The sequence below is a fragment of the Coregonus clupeaformis genome, chromosome 16 (genome assembly GCF_020615455.1).
Source record: "Coregonus clupeaformis isolate EN_2021a chromosome 16, ASM2061545v1, whole genome shotgun sequence".
Taxonomy (NCBI): domain Eukaryota; kingdom Metazoa; phylum Chordata; class Actinopteri; order Salmoniformes; family Salmonidae; genus Coregonus; species Coregonus clupeaformis.
Window position 1 is genome coordinate 24,255,379 of NC_059207.1, and position 18,131 is coordinate 24,273,509.

General features: G+C 41.9%; 1 protein-coding gene across 1 annotated transcript in view; it reads right to left on the bottom strand.

The window, feature by feature from the left end:
- The window catches only part of LOC121584564 (homer protein homolog 1), a 106,375-nt gene extending 88,573 nt beyond the window's left edge, over window positions 1-17,802 (bottom strand). Inside the window, exon 1 of the mRNA XM_041900511.2 lies at window positions 17,259-17,802. Coding sequence (XP_041756445.1) covers window positions 17,259-17,263 — 5 coding nt within the window. The 5' untranslated portion in view covers window positions 17,264-17,802. The remainder of the gene's footprint in view (window positions 1-17,258) is intronic.
- Between the last annotated feature and the right edge of the window lie 329 nt (window positions 17,803-18,131).

Sequence of the window (18,131 nt, forward strand, 5' to 3'; positions counted from 1 at the left end):
TCTTTTATACTGATAACAAGTTCAAACAGGTGCCATTAATACAGGTAACGAGTGGAGGACAGAGGAGCCTCTTAAAGAAGAGGTTACAGGTCTGTGAGAGACAGAAATCTTGCTTGTTTGTAGGTGACCAAATACTTATTTTCCACCATAATTTGCAAATAAATTCATAAAAAATCCTACAATGTGATTTTCTGGAGAAAAAAAATCTCAATTTGTCTGTCATATTTGACGTGTACCTATGATGAAAATGACAGGCCTCTCATCTTTTTAAGTGGGAGAACATGCACAATTAGTGGCTGACTAAATACTTTTTTCCCCCACTGTATTGTTTAAAGTAGTACATATTCAATGACAGTTATAATTTCTGGGTATTCATGTTACAAACAAGTCATGTTTTAGACAAAAACTGTTTGTCCGAGCACGTGTTTCTCATTACCGTAAAATTTCTTCACGTTTCTGAACAAAGTACATTGTTTTTTTACATAATTTTTCGACCCATAATGCATCACTAAGAAGAGAATATCAAAGAAGGCTACAAGGACAAGCTAGTCTTTTCTCTTTTATTATGTTTAAATTTGATAATTGTCGGGGCCTCCCGAGCGGCGCAGAGGTCTAAGGCGCTTGAGGTGTCACTACAGACCCAGGTTCGATCCCAGGCTGTGTCACAGCCAGCCAGCTGTGACCAGGAGACCCATGAGGCAGCACACAATTGGCCCAGTGTCGCCCGGGTTAGGGGAGGGTTTGGCCGGCCAGCATTTCCTTGTCCCATCGCGCTCTAGCGACTCCTTGTGGAGGCCAGGCGCCTGCAACTGACTTCAGTTGCCAGCTGGATGGTGTTTCCTCCGACACATTGGTGCAGCTGGCTACCGGGTTAAGCGAGCAGTGCGGCTTGGCAGGGTCATGTTTCGGAGGATGCATGGCTCTCGACCTTCACCTCTCCTGAGTCCATAGGGGAGTTGCAGCGATGGGACGAGAAAAAGGGGGTAAAAAAATGATACTTTTCCTCGTACACCCCATTTACTCATTTTATATTATAATTACCGTAACTGTGTAATACTATGGCAATGAGATAACTGATTAAAATGAAAATATACTTTAAATCAGAATGTCATATTTTTTAATGAAATATTGTTGTAATAACTCTCCTGTATTTTCGGCAATAAAAAATAAAAAAGTAAAACGTTCACCTTGCTATGTTTTTTTTTTTTTTTTACTTTATAAGTGTTACGGTAATGAGAACTTTTTTGTGCATGGTCTTGGATATGTAAAAAAAATATATATATACAGTTTAGATGTTTATTTTAACTTATGCAAAAATGTGAGATGGTATTTTATCTATTAGAAAATAAAAACATTGTCTTTTTTTAAAAATTCTAAATATACCAAGAGTAATACCAAGTTCGTGAGAGTCACCCACCCTCCCATAAGTGGCTCCCACATATATATAAATATATATATGCTCCTGGGCAAGCTCCTCAAAGCCTGGGCCTTCGATGGTATAGAAGGGCCTGATGTCTTTGCAACACAAACTACCAGCCTTCCAGGACACATACAGCACCCGATATCACAGGAAGGCCAAAAAGATCATCAAGGACAACAACCACCCGAGCCACTGCCTGTTTACCCCGCTATCATCCAGAAGGCGAGGTCGGTACAGGTGCATCAAAGCTGGGACCGAGAGACTGAAAAACAGCTTCTATCACAAGGCCATCAGACTGTTAAATAGCCTTCACTAGCACATTAGAGGCTGCTGCCTATATACATAGATTAGAAATCACTGGCCACTTTAATAAATGGAACACTAGTCACTTTAATAATGTTTACATGTCTTGCATTACTCATCTCATATGTATATTATATTATATTTATTATTATTATTATTATTATTATTTATTATTATTATTATTATTATATACTATATTCTATACTATTCTACTGTATCTTAGTCTATGCCGTTCTGACATTGCTCGTCCATATATTTATATATTCTAAATTCCATTGCTTTAATTAGATTTGTGTGTATTGGGTATATGTTGTGAAATTGTTAGTTATTACTTGTTAGATATTACTGCACTGTCGGAGCTAGAAACACAACCATTTCGCTACACCCGCAATAACATCTGCTAAACACGTGTATGTGACCAATAAAATTTGATTAGATTAGATTTTTGTTTTCTTTTAGACAGTTACCATTTTGTTGATGAAAGCTGACATAGCTGCTTGGCCTGGGGAGGAGGCTGTCACGTCACAGCATTGTGCAAAATTGCGCTGCAGAGAAGAAGTCCCTGTTGTCATAACGTAGAAAGATCTTGCATCTTCTGCACTTGGCATGGCCAGTTGATTCTCACATTGTTTCAAAAACTAAGTTAAATGAGTTCCACACATCTGACTTTCCCTCCCGAGACCTTGCGGCAATTTCTTTTTAATATCCTTATAACGTTATAACAGAGTTGTTGTAACCAATGTATTGATGTGATATATGATTGGCTATCATACATTCAGACCCTACCCTATTGGTCAGACACAGATGCATGCATGTGTCACGTGAAAAGAGCATGGCAGGGAAGGCACAATTAGCAAATAGGGAATGTTTTTGAAGTCTCAACAAATGAGGGATTCCGGTAACATGACTTTTCAGTCAGAGAAACAACAAGTAAGAATCAAGTTAATTACTGTAATTAGATAGTAGCTTCAGCACCCTGGGCAGCACAATACACACTGTAGCATGTGCCTGCTCCTGCAGCTGACAGGGAGGAGGAAAGAGAGACAAGGTGCGCCAGTCACACAGGCATGCGCTTCAGTTGGGGTCTCAACTTACTATTGAGAGTAAGAATAGTAGAATACACCAGGTGCAATTTCAAAATGTGGTTGTGCATCAGTAGTTTTTCTCTTGTTATGTCAGTCACTCAATTAGCTGACAATTAGCCATGTCATTTTTTAGATTGGTAGTTAGTCTAGCCAGCTATCTAAACTTGTAGTAATCATGGCTGAATACAGACCAGGTGCATTTAGCGAATCCATTTTGTTACTCATTCTCACTCAGCTATCATATTAACATGGCATATGTCATGGCAAAATGTGTAGAATTATAGGAAATTAGCTTAAAAACAGCAAACAATTCTCTCCACCCCCTGGCAAAATGGGTAGAATTGCAGGAAAGTAAAACTGCAAATTTTTTCTCTTTGCTCATGACAGAATGAATATAATTGCATGAAATGTGTTATAAAATTGCTAACATTTCACTCTGCCCCATGGAAAAACGTATAGATTGCAGGAAATTAACTTTAAAGCGTACATTTCTATCTGCCTTCAAGATGGAGGCCACAAAAATATTTTTTCGCTTAGGGCCCCCAAAAGGCTAGAGCTGGCCCTGAGCGCGCGCACACACACACACACACACACACGCACACACACACAGGTTAAACTACCAATCGCTTGCTGAATGTGATCTTTCCCAAATGTGTGTGTGTGTTTGTTGATGTTTGTGTGCTTTAGTACCTCTGCTACATGCTTAACCTGACGTGCGTCGAGCCAGGGTGGGTACAGGTGTTTATGTTTGTGTGTGTGTAGCTGCTGATTGAAGGTATGCTCTACTCTAAAACATCAGGTGCAGCTCAGAGGCCTGGCCCACTGGAGCACATACACTGAAGCACACACACTGGAGCGCACACACTGGAGCACAGACACACCTTAATTTAAAACCTATTGCCTCCTGTCTTTATTACATAACACGTTTGCCTCTTTCCTTCATAAACACACACACACTTCATTTGAATTACAACCTGGCACCCACCTACAGTACCTCTCTGACCTTCTCTCAGTCTATGCCCTCTCCCACTTCCTCCGCTCCCTCTGCTGGTCCCCTTGCAAATAAGTCTCCAAAAACCGTCTGACAGCCAAAATACGAAATACTACATTTTTACATTTACATTTTAGTCATTTAGCAGACGCTCTTATCCAGAGCGACTTACAGTTAGCACATACATTATTTTTATCGAACCCACAACCCTGGCGTTGCAAACGCCATGCTCTACCAACTGAGCTACATCCCCTGCCGGCCATTCCCTCCCCTACCCTGGACGACACTGGGCCAATTGTGCGCCGCCCTATGGGTCTCCCGGTCGCGGCCGGCTACGACAGAGCCTGGATTCGAACCAGGATCTCTAGTGGCACAGCTAGCACTGCGATGCAGTGCCTTAGACCACTGCGCCACTCGGGAGAGTGGACTGAAACAAATAACGAAACAGGGAAAACACTTCTCAAGTACCTGGACATAGATATCCGATCAGACACTGAGTAGTATTGCTGGACATAGAGAAACTAGCAGAGAAAACTGAGCAAAGGAACACAGGGAAGTGAGGGCATAAATACACAGGTGAACCGATAGACACGTGACACCAATAGGATGATGATTAGTCCCGACTGTGAGTGAGGAGGTGCCTAAGGTTGTCGGAGGATGACACCTAGTGGGTCGCTCCGGAACTGCGACCCCCTCCTGTAACATTTACATATAAACCAGATTTGTATCCTCTACCCAACCCCTCCATCCTCTTTTTATATTTGTGCTGTTCCATCTGTTCCTTTCATTTAAATTGTACTTTGATTGATACACTTACTTTTATGTAGGCCTACTTTTGATGTAAGACGTCCTTGAGAGCCCTGAAAGGTGTCCGCCAAATAAAAAATAGTATTATTATGATTATGAATTAAACATTTGAACAGCAATTTGCATCCGAGGCAAATAGAGCAGTGTCATCTGCTGTCTGGGAAACTGTTATTGAGACAAACAATTTTCCTTATCTGTTGTGTTTAGTTAGTGGCGACATTAGCAGCCCTCAGCTCTACAGTACTCGGCAAACTCCACCTTTGCCACTTAGGCCTATATACAATTGTATAACACTTTGATATTCACTGTATTATGGGAAGAGAGAGGGGGTGTTAAGGGGGCTAGTGAAAATGTAATTCACCAGAGCGCGCTCCCTTTCTCCCTCTACCCCATCTCCCTCCCTCATCCCTGTATGGGAGTTATTCCTCTCCCCTGAGCTGTTTATTAATTTAACAGAGTAGAGCTTAGAGCTCAGAGGCTCTTATTTAAACCAGAGAGAGGGGTCATCAATAAGAGAGATGGGTCCGCCTCACTCTCACACACACACACACACACACACACACACACACACACACACACACACACACACACACACACACACACACACACACACACTGTCAAATACACAGTGTCCTCAGGAGTCCATCACATCATTGGATTACTCACAGTAAAACTGCACTACAGGTTCAATAATCATCTTTACACTGTATATTACGGACAGAAGTGATTTTGTGTTAACATCCAATGGCAATGTCCGCAGCGGGAACCAGCTTGCCAGATGTGTCGATTTCAACACGGGTAACACCCCTGATACACATTAACCCATAATCAGTTTTTCCTACATCTGCAACTAATTGATTGGAACCTCATTCCCATTGCAATCCTGCTGTATTTATCTTGAGTGGAGACACTCTAGTGTGTTCGATGACTGAAGACAGTTTGGGGAAAAAGGCTGCATATTCATATCCATTTATTGATACTGTTAATCAAGCAAGCAAGCAAGCAATCAATCCATCAATCAAACGTAAGGTGGGGAGGACATAGGCAGGGCTGGCTCAAAGTCAAGCAGGGCTGGACTCCTGATAAGAGCACTTTGTATAAGTGTTAACTCTGTTTAAGTGTACTACAGGTTTACATTCCATCCCTCATCAGTAGTCACAGTTGAGAATACCTGTACCTCTGTAGCAGCTAGCAAAGCTTGCTCATATGTATTCATGAGGGGGCCACCACCAGATTACAGAGCCAGGGAGCTAACTCTATCCATCTCTCTCTCCTCAACTCTCTGTCAGCTGATTTTATAGCACTCAATCGCATCAAGAATGTGTTTTTTTCAATTCACTGTGTTTTGCATCTTAATGTGTATTTAATGTGTATATTGTCTGCATTTATGTTTATCTATACTTGCCTGTTGTATGTGCTTGTTTTTGTATTGAGCAGGGCTCATTTGTAAAAGACAATTTAGTCTCAATATGACTTCCCTGTTGAAATAAAGGTAAATAATCACACACACGCACACAAACACGGTGAGAGAGATGAGAAGGAGATGGCTGCCGTGTTGGGAGCTCCAGCCCAACTTTGTTATTTTGTGATTCTTTAGGGGTTTCTCTTTTTATACAAAATGTGACTCGTTTCAGGAAACTAGGGGTATGTCGCGCGTCACTACTTCACAGGAGAGCAATTTGAACAGAAACCTTTTTTTAAATCAAAATGTGTTTTTGGGCAGAAATGCCTTCTGGAACATGTGAACTTTCATATGCCTTAATAACAAACTTATATGCCATCTGCAAATACGAATACAATTATTAAAATTACGAGCCTAGTTGGTTTAGCCACGGAAAAAGACAGGAACCTTCCCGCTAGCCATGATTGGCTGAGATAATGGGTGGGCTGGACATACCGAGAGAGGAGTTCGGATTGGTCTGCCATGTAGCACGCTTCTGTCTATAACATGAGCTGGTCAGTATATGTAGGTAATCCTTTCTAACGCTGCTTTTTAAAAAGATATCACATAGTAGAACTGCAAAAGTGTTGCTCTCCACTTTCTGGAGTTTTGAAATCAGTGGAATGCTCAGTGGAATTAGAGTATGATAGCTAAGGACTGGAGCAGCGGTGGGCTCCCGAGTGGCGCAGCGGTCTAAGGCACTGCATCTCAGTGCTTGAGGCGTCACTACAGACCCCCTGGATAGATTCCAGGCTGTATCACAACCGGCCGTGATTGGGAGTCCCATAGGGCGGCGCACAATTGGCCCAGCGTCGTCCGGGTTTGGCCGGTGTAGGCCGTCATTGTAAATAAGAATTTGTTCTTAACTGACTTGTTAAATAAATACAAAAATAAAAAATAAAGGAGATGGAGAAAATTCTGGCATTTGATTGCAAATATGCAGAGGGAGTCGAAAAGAGAACACACAGAAGGCTATTGTATAAAACAGCTGTCTCCAGATTACATCTTCAAACTAAGGGCAACCATGGCATTCATGACAGAGAGGGAGAAGCGTCCATCCATGTATACGGGTAAGATAGTCTAGCTAGCTACATTTTCAGATATTACGCGTTTCTAATTTAGTCAGAAAGTCATTTTCATTTCAAGTTAAAGCGTACAGTTAGGTATCTAGCTAACTTTAGCTGGCTGGCTCGCTAGCTAACGTTAAGTGTATGATCTGTGTAGTAATATTATTTGTATCGCAGAGCCATTTGCATTGCTAGTTATAGCCTAATACTAGCTAACTAGCTAACATTGAACCTGTTTTATTAGCTGCCTGCAGACTCATGCAGAGTAGTAACATTATGAGTTGGGATTATGGTTAATTGTTTAGCTAGCTAGCTACAGTGAGGGAAAAAAGTATTTGATCCCCTGCTGATTTTGTACGTTTGCCCACTGACAAAGAAATGATCAGTCTATAATTGTAATGGTAGGTTTAGGTTGAACAGTGAGACAGAATAACAACAAAAAAATCCAGAAAAACACATGTCAAAAATGTTATAAATTGATTTGCATTTTAATGAGGGAAATAAGTATTTGACCCCTCTGCAAAACATGACTTAGTACTTGGTGGCAAAACCCTTGTTGGCAATCACAGAGGTCAGACGTTTCTTGTAGTTGGCCACCAGGTTTGCACGAATCTCAGGAGGGATTTTGTCCCACTCCTCTTTGCAGATCTTCTCCAAGTCATTAAGGTTTCGAGGCTGACATTTGGCAACTCGAACCTTCAGCTCCCTCCACAGATTTTCTATGGGATTAAGGTCTGGAGACTGGCTAGGCCACTCCAGGACCTTAATGTGCTTCTTCTTGAGCCACTCCTTTGTTGCCTTGGCCGTGTGTTTTGGGTCATTGTCATGCTGGAATACCCATCTACGACCCATTTTCAATGCCCTGGCTGAGGGAAGGAGGTTCTCACCCAAGATTTGACGGTACATAGCCCCGTCCATCGTCCCTTTGATGCGGTGAAGTTGTCCTGTCCCCTTAGCAGAAAAACACCCCCAAAGCATAATGTTTCCACCTCCATGTTTGACGGTGGGGATGGTGTTCTTGGGGTCATAGGCAGCATTCCTCCTCCTCCATACACGGCGAGTTGAGTTGATGCCAAAGAGCTCCATTTTGGTCTCATCTGACCACAACACGTTCTCCTCTGAACCATTCAGATGTTCATTGGCAAACTTCAGACGGGCATGTATAAGTGCTTTCTTGATCAGGGGGACCTGTAGGTCTTGTTTCCTGTAGGTCTTCCATACAGACCTTCTCCAGATCCTTCAGGTTTCGGGGCTGTCGCTGGGCAATAGAGACTTTTAGCTCCCTTTAAAGACTTTCTATTGGGTTCAGGTCTGGAGACTGGCTAGGCCACTCCAGGACCTTGAGATGCTTCTTACGGAGCCACTCCTTAGTTGCCCTGGCTGTGTGTTTCGGGTCGTTGTCATGCTGGAAGACCCAGCCACGACCCATCTTCAATGCTCTTACTGAGGGAAGGAGGTTGTTGGCCAAGATCTCGCGATACATGGCCCCATCCATCCTCCCCTCAATACGGTGCAGTCATCCTGTCCCCTTTGCAGAAAAGCATCCCCAAAGAATGATGTTTCCACCTCCATGCTTCACGGTTGGGATGGTGTTCTTGGGGTTGTACTCATCCTTCTTCTTCCTTCAAACACGGCGAGTGGAGTTTAGACCAAAAAGCTATATTTTTGTCTCATCAGACACATGACCTTCTCCCATTCCTCCTCTGGATCATCCAGATGGTCATTGGCAATCTTCAGACAGGCCTGGACATGCGCTGGCTTGAGCAGGGGGACGTTGCGTGCGCTGCAGGATTTTAATCCATGACGGCGTAGTGTGTTACTAATGGTTTTCTTTGAGACTGTGGTCCCAGCTCTCTTCAGGTCATTGACTAGGTCCTGCCGTGTAGTTCTGGGCTGATCCCTCACCTTCCTCATGATCATTGATGCCCCACGAGGTGAGATCTTGCATGGAGCCCCAGACCGAGGGTGATTGACCGTCATCTTGAACTTCTTCCATTTTCTAATAATTGCACCAACAGTTGTTGCCTTCTCACCAAGCTGCTTGCCTATTGTCCTGTAGCCCATCCCAGCCTTGTGCACATCTACAATTTTATCCCTGATGTCCTTACACAGCTCTCTGGTCTTGGCCATTGTGGAGAGGTTGGAGTCTGTTTGATTGAGTGTGTGGACAGGTGTCTTTCATACAGGTAACGAGTTCAAACAGGTGCAGTTAATACAGGTAATGAGTGGAGAACAGGAGGGCTTCTTAAAGAAAAACTAACAGGTCTGTGAGAGCCAGAATTCTTACTGGCTGGTAGGTGATCAAATACTTATGTCATGCAATAAAATGCAAATTAATTACTTAAAAATCATAAAAATCATCATTACAGACCTCTACATGCTTTGTAAGTAGGAAAACCTGCAAAATCGGCAGTGTATCAAATACTTGTTCTCCCCACTGTATATACACACATCCTTTTTTAAAATATATTTTCCCTTTATTACTTTCCAACCCCACCACCCCTTCCCTAATTGGAGTAAACTAGTGAACAACAACGCTTAGGCCTCTACTTCCAGTTTATACATACTATATAAATTTTATGGACAGTCAATTTTACAATAATTCTATTTTGTTTGTTTTTACTCCTGAACTTCCTCTACCCTCAACCTCTCCGATCATTTTCATGATGTCCATCCAGTTTGCTTCTATATGCCATATCTCTCCAACTGTGCTCCTTCACAAAAGCTCTCAACCTATAACCTATATACTTATTATGGACACAGCATGCCATACATTAGTTATCTTGCTGATATTATTTGTTGTTATTTGTTATTAGTCCCATCCTTCAACTCTATTCAATACCTCCCATCTATCTCTTAACACCATCCATATTGGATTTCTATTTGCCATATATTTTTCAACTGTACTGTGATGTTTCACAAAAGTTCTGAACCCTTCTATTCTCATTATTTTCAATTTACAATCTGTAGAAACAAACATTTTTGCTAAAAGTATTATTATATTATTGATCAATTGACTATGACTTTTCAGATCACCCAGTAGTGCTATCTGCATGGTTAGCTCCAGGTAAATATTGCAATCCTTCAGCCATTCTTGGACCTGTTGGCTACTTAGCTTATTCATGCCCGTCTCAGAATATAACATTGCCCCTCTAATATTGCGTTGATTCGATCACAATTGCCACAGTTAAGGGAAACGTTGATAGTGTTAACAGGGAGAACTCTAGAACAGTGATCACCAACCTTTTCTGAGTCATGATCACTTTGAGTCAAAACGCAAGCCGAGATCTTCCGCTCAGATTGTTTTTTTAACATGACTTAAAAAACATAAGCATATGCAACATTAACCAATTAAAAACAGTACTGTAGCAATGAGGTTTGTGCAGTAGGCTATAGGCCCAATACATTATCACTGCATATAGGCTTTGCTTGAATTGCCATACATTGTTGTTCGGGCCATTTTTTAAAATTATATTTCAAAATTTGAGGTAGGCTATATGATCACACCGGTAATAGATCCGTTGTTGTATTACTTGTGAGGCACAGCTGAGTGAGCTTACATTTAAATAATTTTATTTTACTGGGCTGATGGTGCCTGCATCTGATGGTCAGTCTCAGCGGAGGGAGAGAGCAGCAGACTGACGGTCCGCCTTTCAACATCCCTCCCCTCTCCGTTTCCTTCACTGTCACTGACCAAAAAGGGACACCTTCTTCCAGCTGATGGTGAAACCCGAGTCGCACCGCATTATTTCTGCCTCATGCACAAATTCATGTTGTTACTCCTATGAACAGAGAAAGTGAAATATTCCTCGATATTAAAAATTACCCAAGTCGCTAATAATAACAACAACGCAAGCCTATCAATACACTTTCCTACTCATTCATTTCTTCTGCAGTGCTTGTTGTAGCGCTGAGTGGAAAAAGGAAGGATGCGCATTAGATTGGCATATAAAAGTGTTGAATACAAAGTGTTGACAGTGCTGAGTAAGAACTTAAACATGTACTCACTCATAAAAACAGCAGCTCTTTGCTGTATTCGTTGACAGTCTCTCTCTAATCATGGTTTTAAACGTTTTGAAATCTCAAAGTATCAACTTTGCTGTAGCTTTCATTTATGTCTGCTACGTTACTGCAGACACGGTAATCTGAGCCATCCGATTGGTCAATGGTAGGCCTATAGTGCACTTGATTTGCTCTCCGGGCCCGCCAGGAAGGCAGCGTTTGTACCTTCAGACACATGAAATGGTTCAAAATAGCAACAGTTCGCCTACCCGGCGCGCAGGTCAGCTGAATCGGGTGAACCTACCTCCAACAGCCCGAGGCGAATAAAAAAGACATAGAAAAACAAGGCGATCGACTAGGAATGTGCCTTGGAGATCGACCAGTCGATTGCCTGGTTGGTGACCACTGCTCTAGAATATTTTCTGAAGTTCAATCTCATGCTTCTCTCAGTGGGCTGATATTTCTTCTGTGCGGCGGCGGCAGTCTCGGGGCTACTGCACGCAGCTTAGAGGGAACATTGTCCTTGACCCCCAGTGAACTGCCTGCCTGTCTCTGACAAATTACATTGGTGCTCAACCTGAGACACGATACAGTTGAAGTCGGAAGTTTACATACACCTTAGCCAAATACATTTAAACTCAGTTTTTCACAATTCCTGACATTTAATCCTAGTAGAAATTCCCTGTCTTAGGTCAGTTAGGATCACCACTTTATTTTAAGAATGCTAAATGTCAGAATAATTGTAGAGAGAATGATTTATTTCAGCTTTTACTTATTTCATCACATTCCCAGTGGGTCAGACGTTTACATACACTCAATTAGAATTTGGTAGCATTGCCTTTAAATTGTTTAACTTGGGTCAAACGTTTGGGTAGCCTTCCACTAGCTTCCCACAATAAGTTGGGTGAATTTTGGCCCATTCCTGCTGCCAGAGCTGGTGTAACTGAGTCAGGTATGTACGCCTACATGCTCGCACACGCTTTTTCAGTTCTGCCCACACATTTTCTATAGGATTGAGGTCAGGGCTTTGTGATGGCCACTCCAATACCTTGACATTGTTGTCCTTAAGCAATTTTGCCACAACTTTGGAAGTATGCTTGGGGTCATTGTCCATTTGGAAGACCCATTTGCGACCAAGCTTTAACTTCCTGACTGATGTCTTGAGATGTTGCTTCAATATATCCACATAATTTTCCTTCCTCATGATGCCATCTATTTTGTGAAGTGCACCAGTCACTCCTGCAGCAAAGCACCCCCACAGCATGATGCTGCCACCTCCGTGCTTCACGGTTGGGATGGTGTTCTTTGGCTTGCAAGAGTCCCCCTTTTTCCTCCAAATTTAACGATGGTCATTATGGCCAAACAGCTCTATTTTTGTTTCATCAGACCAGAGGACATTTTCCAAAAAGTACGATCTTTGTCCCCATGTGCAGTTGCAAACCGTAGTCTGGCTTTTTTATGGCGGTTTTGGTGCAGTGGCTTCTTCCTTGCCGAGCGGCATTTCAGGTTATGTCGATATAGGACTAGTTTTACTGTGGATATAGATACTTTTGTACCTGTTTCCTCCAGGATCTTCACAAGGTCCTTTGCTGTTGTTCTGGGATTGATTTGCACTTTTCGCACCAAAGTACGTTCATCTCTAGGAGACAGAACGCGTCTCCTTCTTGAGTGGTATGACGGCTGCGTGGTCCCATGGTGTTTATACTTGCGTTCTATTGTTTGTACAGATGAACGTGGTAACTTCAGGCATTTGGAAATTGCTCCCAAGGATGAACCAGACTTGTGGAGGTCTACAATGTTTTTTTCTGAGTTCTTGGCTGATTTCTTTTGATTTTCCCATGATGTCAAGCAAAGAGGCACTGAGATTGAATGTAGGCCTTGAAATATATCCACAGGTACACCTCCAATAGATTCAAATGATGTAAATTAGCCTATCAGAAGCTTCTAAAGCCATGACATCATTTTCTGGATTTTTCCCATCTGTTTGAAGGCACAGTCAACTTAGTGTATGTAAACTTCTGACCACTGGAATTGTGATACAGTGAATTATAAATGAAATAATCTGTCTATAAACAATTGTTGGAAAAATGACTTGTGTCATGCACAAAGTAGATGTCCTAACTGACTTTACAAAACTATAGTTTGTTAACAAGAAATTTGTGGAGTGGTTGAAAAACAAGTTTTAATGACTCCAACCTAAGTGTATGTAAACTTCCGACTTCAACTGTGTGGGAACACAGTGAAACACCCAGAGTATGACCTGAACATACAGCAGCAATATTAACTCTCACACAGAGGTGGCACCACACGTCCTAGAATGGTGTGGCGTAAAAACATTTCTGGGGCCCATAGTTTTCCCTGATCTTGTCATCTAACCAGGTAAAAATCCGGACCTTATATGCTATGACATGATTAATCTGTTGTTAAAAGTTTTAATATGGGCTATGATGGGACCAGAGTTTTTCTAATCAGGTCACATGGTTTTAAAACAAATCCTGGAAAAACTCCTGGCATTTGGGAGGATGAAAACCCTGTCATACTACAGCAACCTTGTACTTGTTCATATGAATTATATTTTAAAGAAGGACAAGGGAGTTTCCTATACACAGACAACGTAACATGATTGGACAATGAAACTCACAGGGCTGAGTTTGCTTTATGCAGGTTTGCATTGTGTAGTCCTGCTTTATGCAACTATAGGCCTAATAAAAAATGTACTCACAGTCTATGTCAACTCTCCAGTTAATAATTTTGGATTGAAAATGTCTAGGTAGCCTAGTCAGCCCAAGTTTTAATATAAACCAAATTTGATCCCATTCACATTCTCACAAACAAATGGTCTAAAAATACACAACGTTACCGCTTAATATACCCTGGCCAGAGGGACAGGGCGCATAGTAGGCTGATCAACTATTAGTAGCGTACAGTCGATCAGACTGAAAAATAGTCTAGTTTCCATGCAATACAGCATGTCAGATCGCTAATGTTTAGGTGTATAGGCTGCTACATTTATGGAATAGTTTTTGCTTGTGTCTGTCGGGAGTGATGTGTTATCACCAACGTTATTATAGTAAACGAAAACTGAAATTAAAACGAAAACGACTAATACAAAAAAAAGAAAAGTAAACTGAAATAAAATAATTAACAAATCCGTTAGAAAAACTAAAACTGAAACTTTTAACTTTGACTCCAAAACAAACAAAAACAATTATAATAACATCATGAATTATGTTCAGTTTACTTTTTTTTTTTGGGGGCAAAAATCTAATGGGGTTTTCAAGCTTCTGGATCAGGCAGGTCACATTGAGATTGACTTAATAATTTAAAGGTAGACTCAGCAAGATGACATTGCCATGAGCATCACCACGGATATTGGACACGTTTGAGTGGTAAAGCTAAAGCAACTGACTGTAGACGAAAGTCAAGGAGTGAAGTTGGGGGAGCTGCATCTGCGACAGCCGAATGTCTGACACTAATGTGGTTTTCTAACCGCAAGGCTCAGACCAACATGGCAGTTTTGCCATTGTTTATAAAATATTTCTTTATAATGACGAAATAAACATGTATCTAACCCCCATATCACACACTCACAAACTGAAATTATAATATAATATTATATGTGTACACATTGATTGTACAATCAGTGAGAGTGAGCCTCAAATATCACATTTATTGTCCACTGTACACCTAAATCCCTACAAATTGGTTCCTGTTTCAGTCATGTCTTTTGCAACGTTTGCTTGGGTTAAACAAAAAAAACAAAAAAGTGTTTATGTCCACTTGTGTATGTTAACTTTTTTATGGAAAGGTGTCTATGTTCACTTTCACTTTCCAACAGTAATGTATCATCTCTCCCTCTCCCATTACTATCATAGCTGTAAATTGTTTGGTTGTGTGCCATAATGTCTAGGGTGAAATATTACTATGTCTTAGAACTTTACTGTAGGACAACCAGAGGCAGAGACAGCTCTTTCTGCTGCACTTACAGAAGAGAGTTACACACACACACACACACACACACACACACACACACACTTGCAGAGGGTTTGATATTATTCTAGCTCCCATTACCCTCACAGCTGAGCATGGGTACACAGATAATAGAGGCACACACACACACACACACACAGCTGAGCGTGGTTATAGTTACAGCGTCATTGGATTAGAAGTACCACAGCTGGCTGTGGTTCAGAGCAGGATCACACACACATGTATGCACACGCATGCACTTACAGCACACTCCAGATATAGGAGTTAAGTACAGTCATGTCCTGAGAAGTGCAGTGCATTGAGACTGTCGTGAATTCATGTAAATATAGAGAGAAATAAAGAACAATTTAATTGATTTGGGCCTGGGCGTGCGTGGACTGAATCTCATAATCAAAACCATTGTGGATTAATTTAATCATTGATGCAGTTGCGTAACGGAAACATAGTCACCAGCAGAGTTGTTGTGTGTGTGTGTGTGTGGGTTGGAGTGGGGGGGTGGCATTCAACTTTCTACACTCAGTCTACACTAGTCTTAACCATACTCATAGGTCAACAATAGTAGGGCTAAATACCACAATAGACCCTTCAGCTACCTCACCACTGCTCTGTTTAATTAAGAGTGCTTCATCACAGACTGTGGCTGAACCTTAGGGGGATGAATAGCCTGGTTCCATTCCCATTTCTAGATATTTTACCCCAAGGCCCTACCCTTCTCTGGCCTAACCCTATCACTTCTGCTTTCCCCCTAGTCTTTCAATTCACATATCATGCCTGGCAACATGAAGAGAGAAGGAAGGAGACTAGGAATAGGATGTGAATGTGAAAGATCAAGTCTAATTCATCTAATTCAGTTTCAATTGAATAATTAACCAATATGAATAGTGGATACAAGAGTTGTTCTGATGACTTGTATCCATGCCTGTTACATACCATTATATCTCAATCCCAACCAATAACCACAGAGCTATTCACTTTACAGGGCATTAACACTATAATCCTGGGTGGTATAGGCTGGCACAGTCATTTTTGGTGTCCTCACTGACCAGAAGTGGATATATGTTTGATAGACATTCTTGGATGAAGATGACACTTTCTAGCCAGAGATATGATCCTTATCATAAACCCTCACCCTAGATAGCTCATATCAAACAGTCAAAACTGTTCGCTGCTCTGGCACCCCAATGGTGGAACAAGCTCCCTCACGACGCCAGGACAGCGGAGTCACTCACCACCTTCCGGAGACATTTGAAACCCCACCTCTTTAAGGAATACCTGGGATAGGATAAAGTAATCCTTCTAACCCCCCCCCCCCCCAAATTGTAAAGTGGTTATCCCACTGACTATAGGGTGAACGCACCAATTTGTGAGTCGCTCTGGCTAAGAGCGTCTGCTAAATGACGTTAATGTGCCCTTGAGCAAGGCACTTAACCCTAATTGCTCCTGTAAGTCGCTCTGGATAAGAGCGTCTGCTAAATGACTAAAATGTAATGTAAATGTAATAATTATATTGTCACTGTTGTATACTCCGTCCTAGAAAAACAATGTGGAAGCCAAAATAGCCTTGTAGAATAAATGGTACTGGTGTCACAGGAGGTTGGTGGCACCTTAATTGGGGAGGACGGGCTCGTGGTAATGGCTGGAGCGGGATAGATGGTGGTATCAAACACATGGTTTCTATGTGTTTTATGCCATTCCATTAGCGCCATTCCAGCCATTATTATGAGCCGTCCTCTGCTCAGCAGCCTCCACTGACTGGTGTGTTACAGAATAACTTATGACAGTGACTAATATCTATCATAAAGTGATTCACAGAACAGGTAGCCTGCTAATCGAGATCAATCATGACAAGAGATAACAAAATGTATTCCACCAATTTGGAGCACGTTCTCAGTATAATATTATGGTAGGCTACATTATGAATGATCTTGGCCATCATTGTTGCATTGTATGTCACAGGCATAGTGATGCTTTGCTTGTCGAGTCAGATTTGTAATATAAGTCTCTGTAATATAAGTCTCTGATAAATAACAATCCCTATACATTGTCAATTAAATCCAGCAGAATTAACATGATTTTGACAGAGATTCATACCAAATAGCTTAGTCAATCAAAGCCAGTCCGATTCATGTGGTGTAGGCGATTAAACACTTACCCCATTGTTATTGTTGGTAAACCAAATCAGCAGATGAGCAGATGAAAAATGTTCTCCGACCAAATTCTGGACGTTGTTTCTGTTGGTTTGGTGCGGTGATTGCCCTCTATAATAGGCGTGTTTCTGCCTCTTCACCGTAGCTCGTCCGAAAGAAATTCCACGGCATATACTGCATTGTCACATTCACAACAGTGTGAAACTACACATTGCAGGAAAAATATTCGTTCACTAGAGATTAATGCACATGGCCAGTTCCTAAGCTATTCAGTGTTGAAGCGGCGTTCGGAAGCGCCGTAGAAGGTTCGACAGAGAGAAATGTGTCCGTCAGATAATTGTCGGCTAAATGAGAAGAGGAGAGATGTTCTTTCGTTGTTTTCGCTGTTTGCTCTCCAAACGCCCCCTGACAAGTCCAGTAGATCGGTAACGCACAGTACCCACTGTCCACCCCCTGCGCGCACTCTCTCCTCTCCTCTCCTCTCCTCTCATCTCCTCTCCTCTGCTCTCCTCTCCTCTCTACGCCCTCTGTTCCCTGCTCTCTCGACCGGACACCCCCTCAGTCCTCAGCAATGTATGTTGTCAGAGAGGAAGAGACAAAGCGAGAAAGACTGGGCCAAAATCGGTAGTTTCCAGCAGGTGGCGTTTTTTCGGGGGTTTTCTCTCACGAAGCGAGGAGTTTCTGTATGGAGGTCAATGAGAGAATGTCGAATTTGGTTAACACAAAACGTAATGGCTTATTTGCTACTTGTGGCTTATTTGATCAAATAGAAGTTTCGTAATGATTAGGTTGTTATGAGTGTACTGATATAAGTAGGACACGTGACATCCCGCCAACTTTGAGAAAAAACACTTTATACCTGAGTTGTGTCGGGTCGT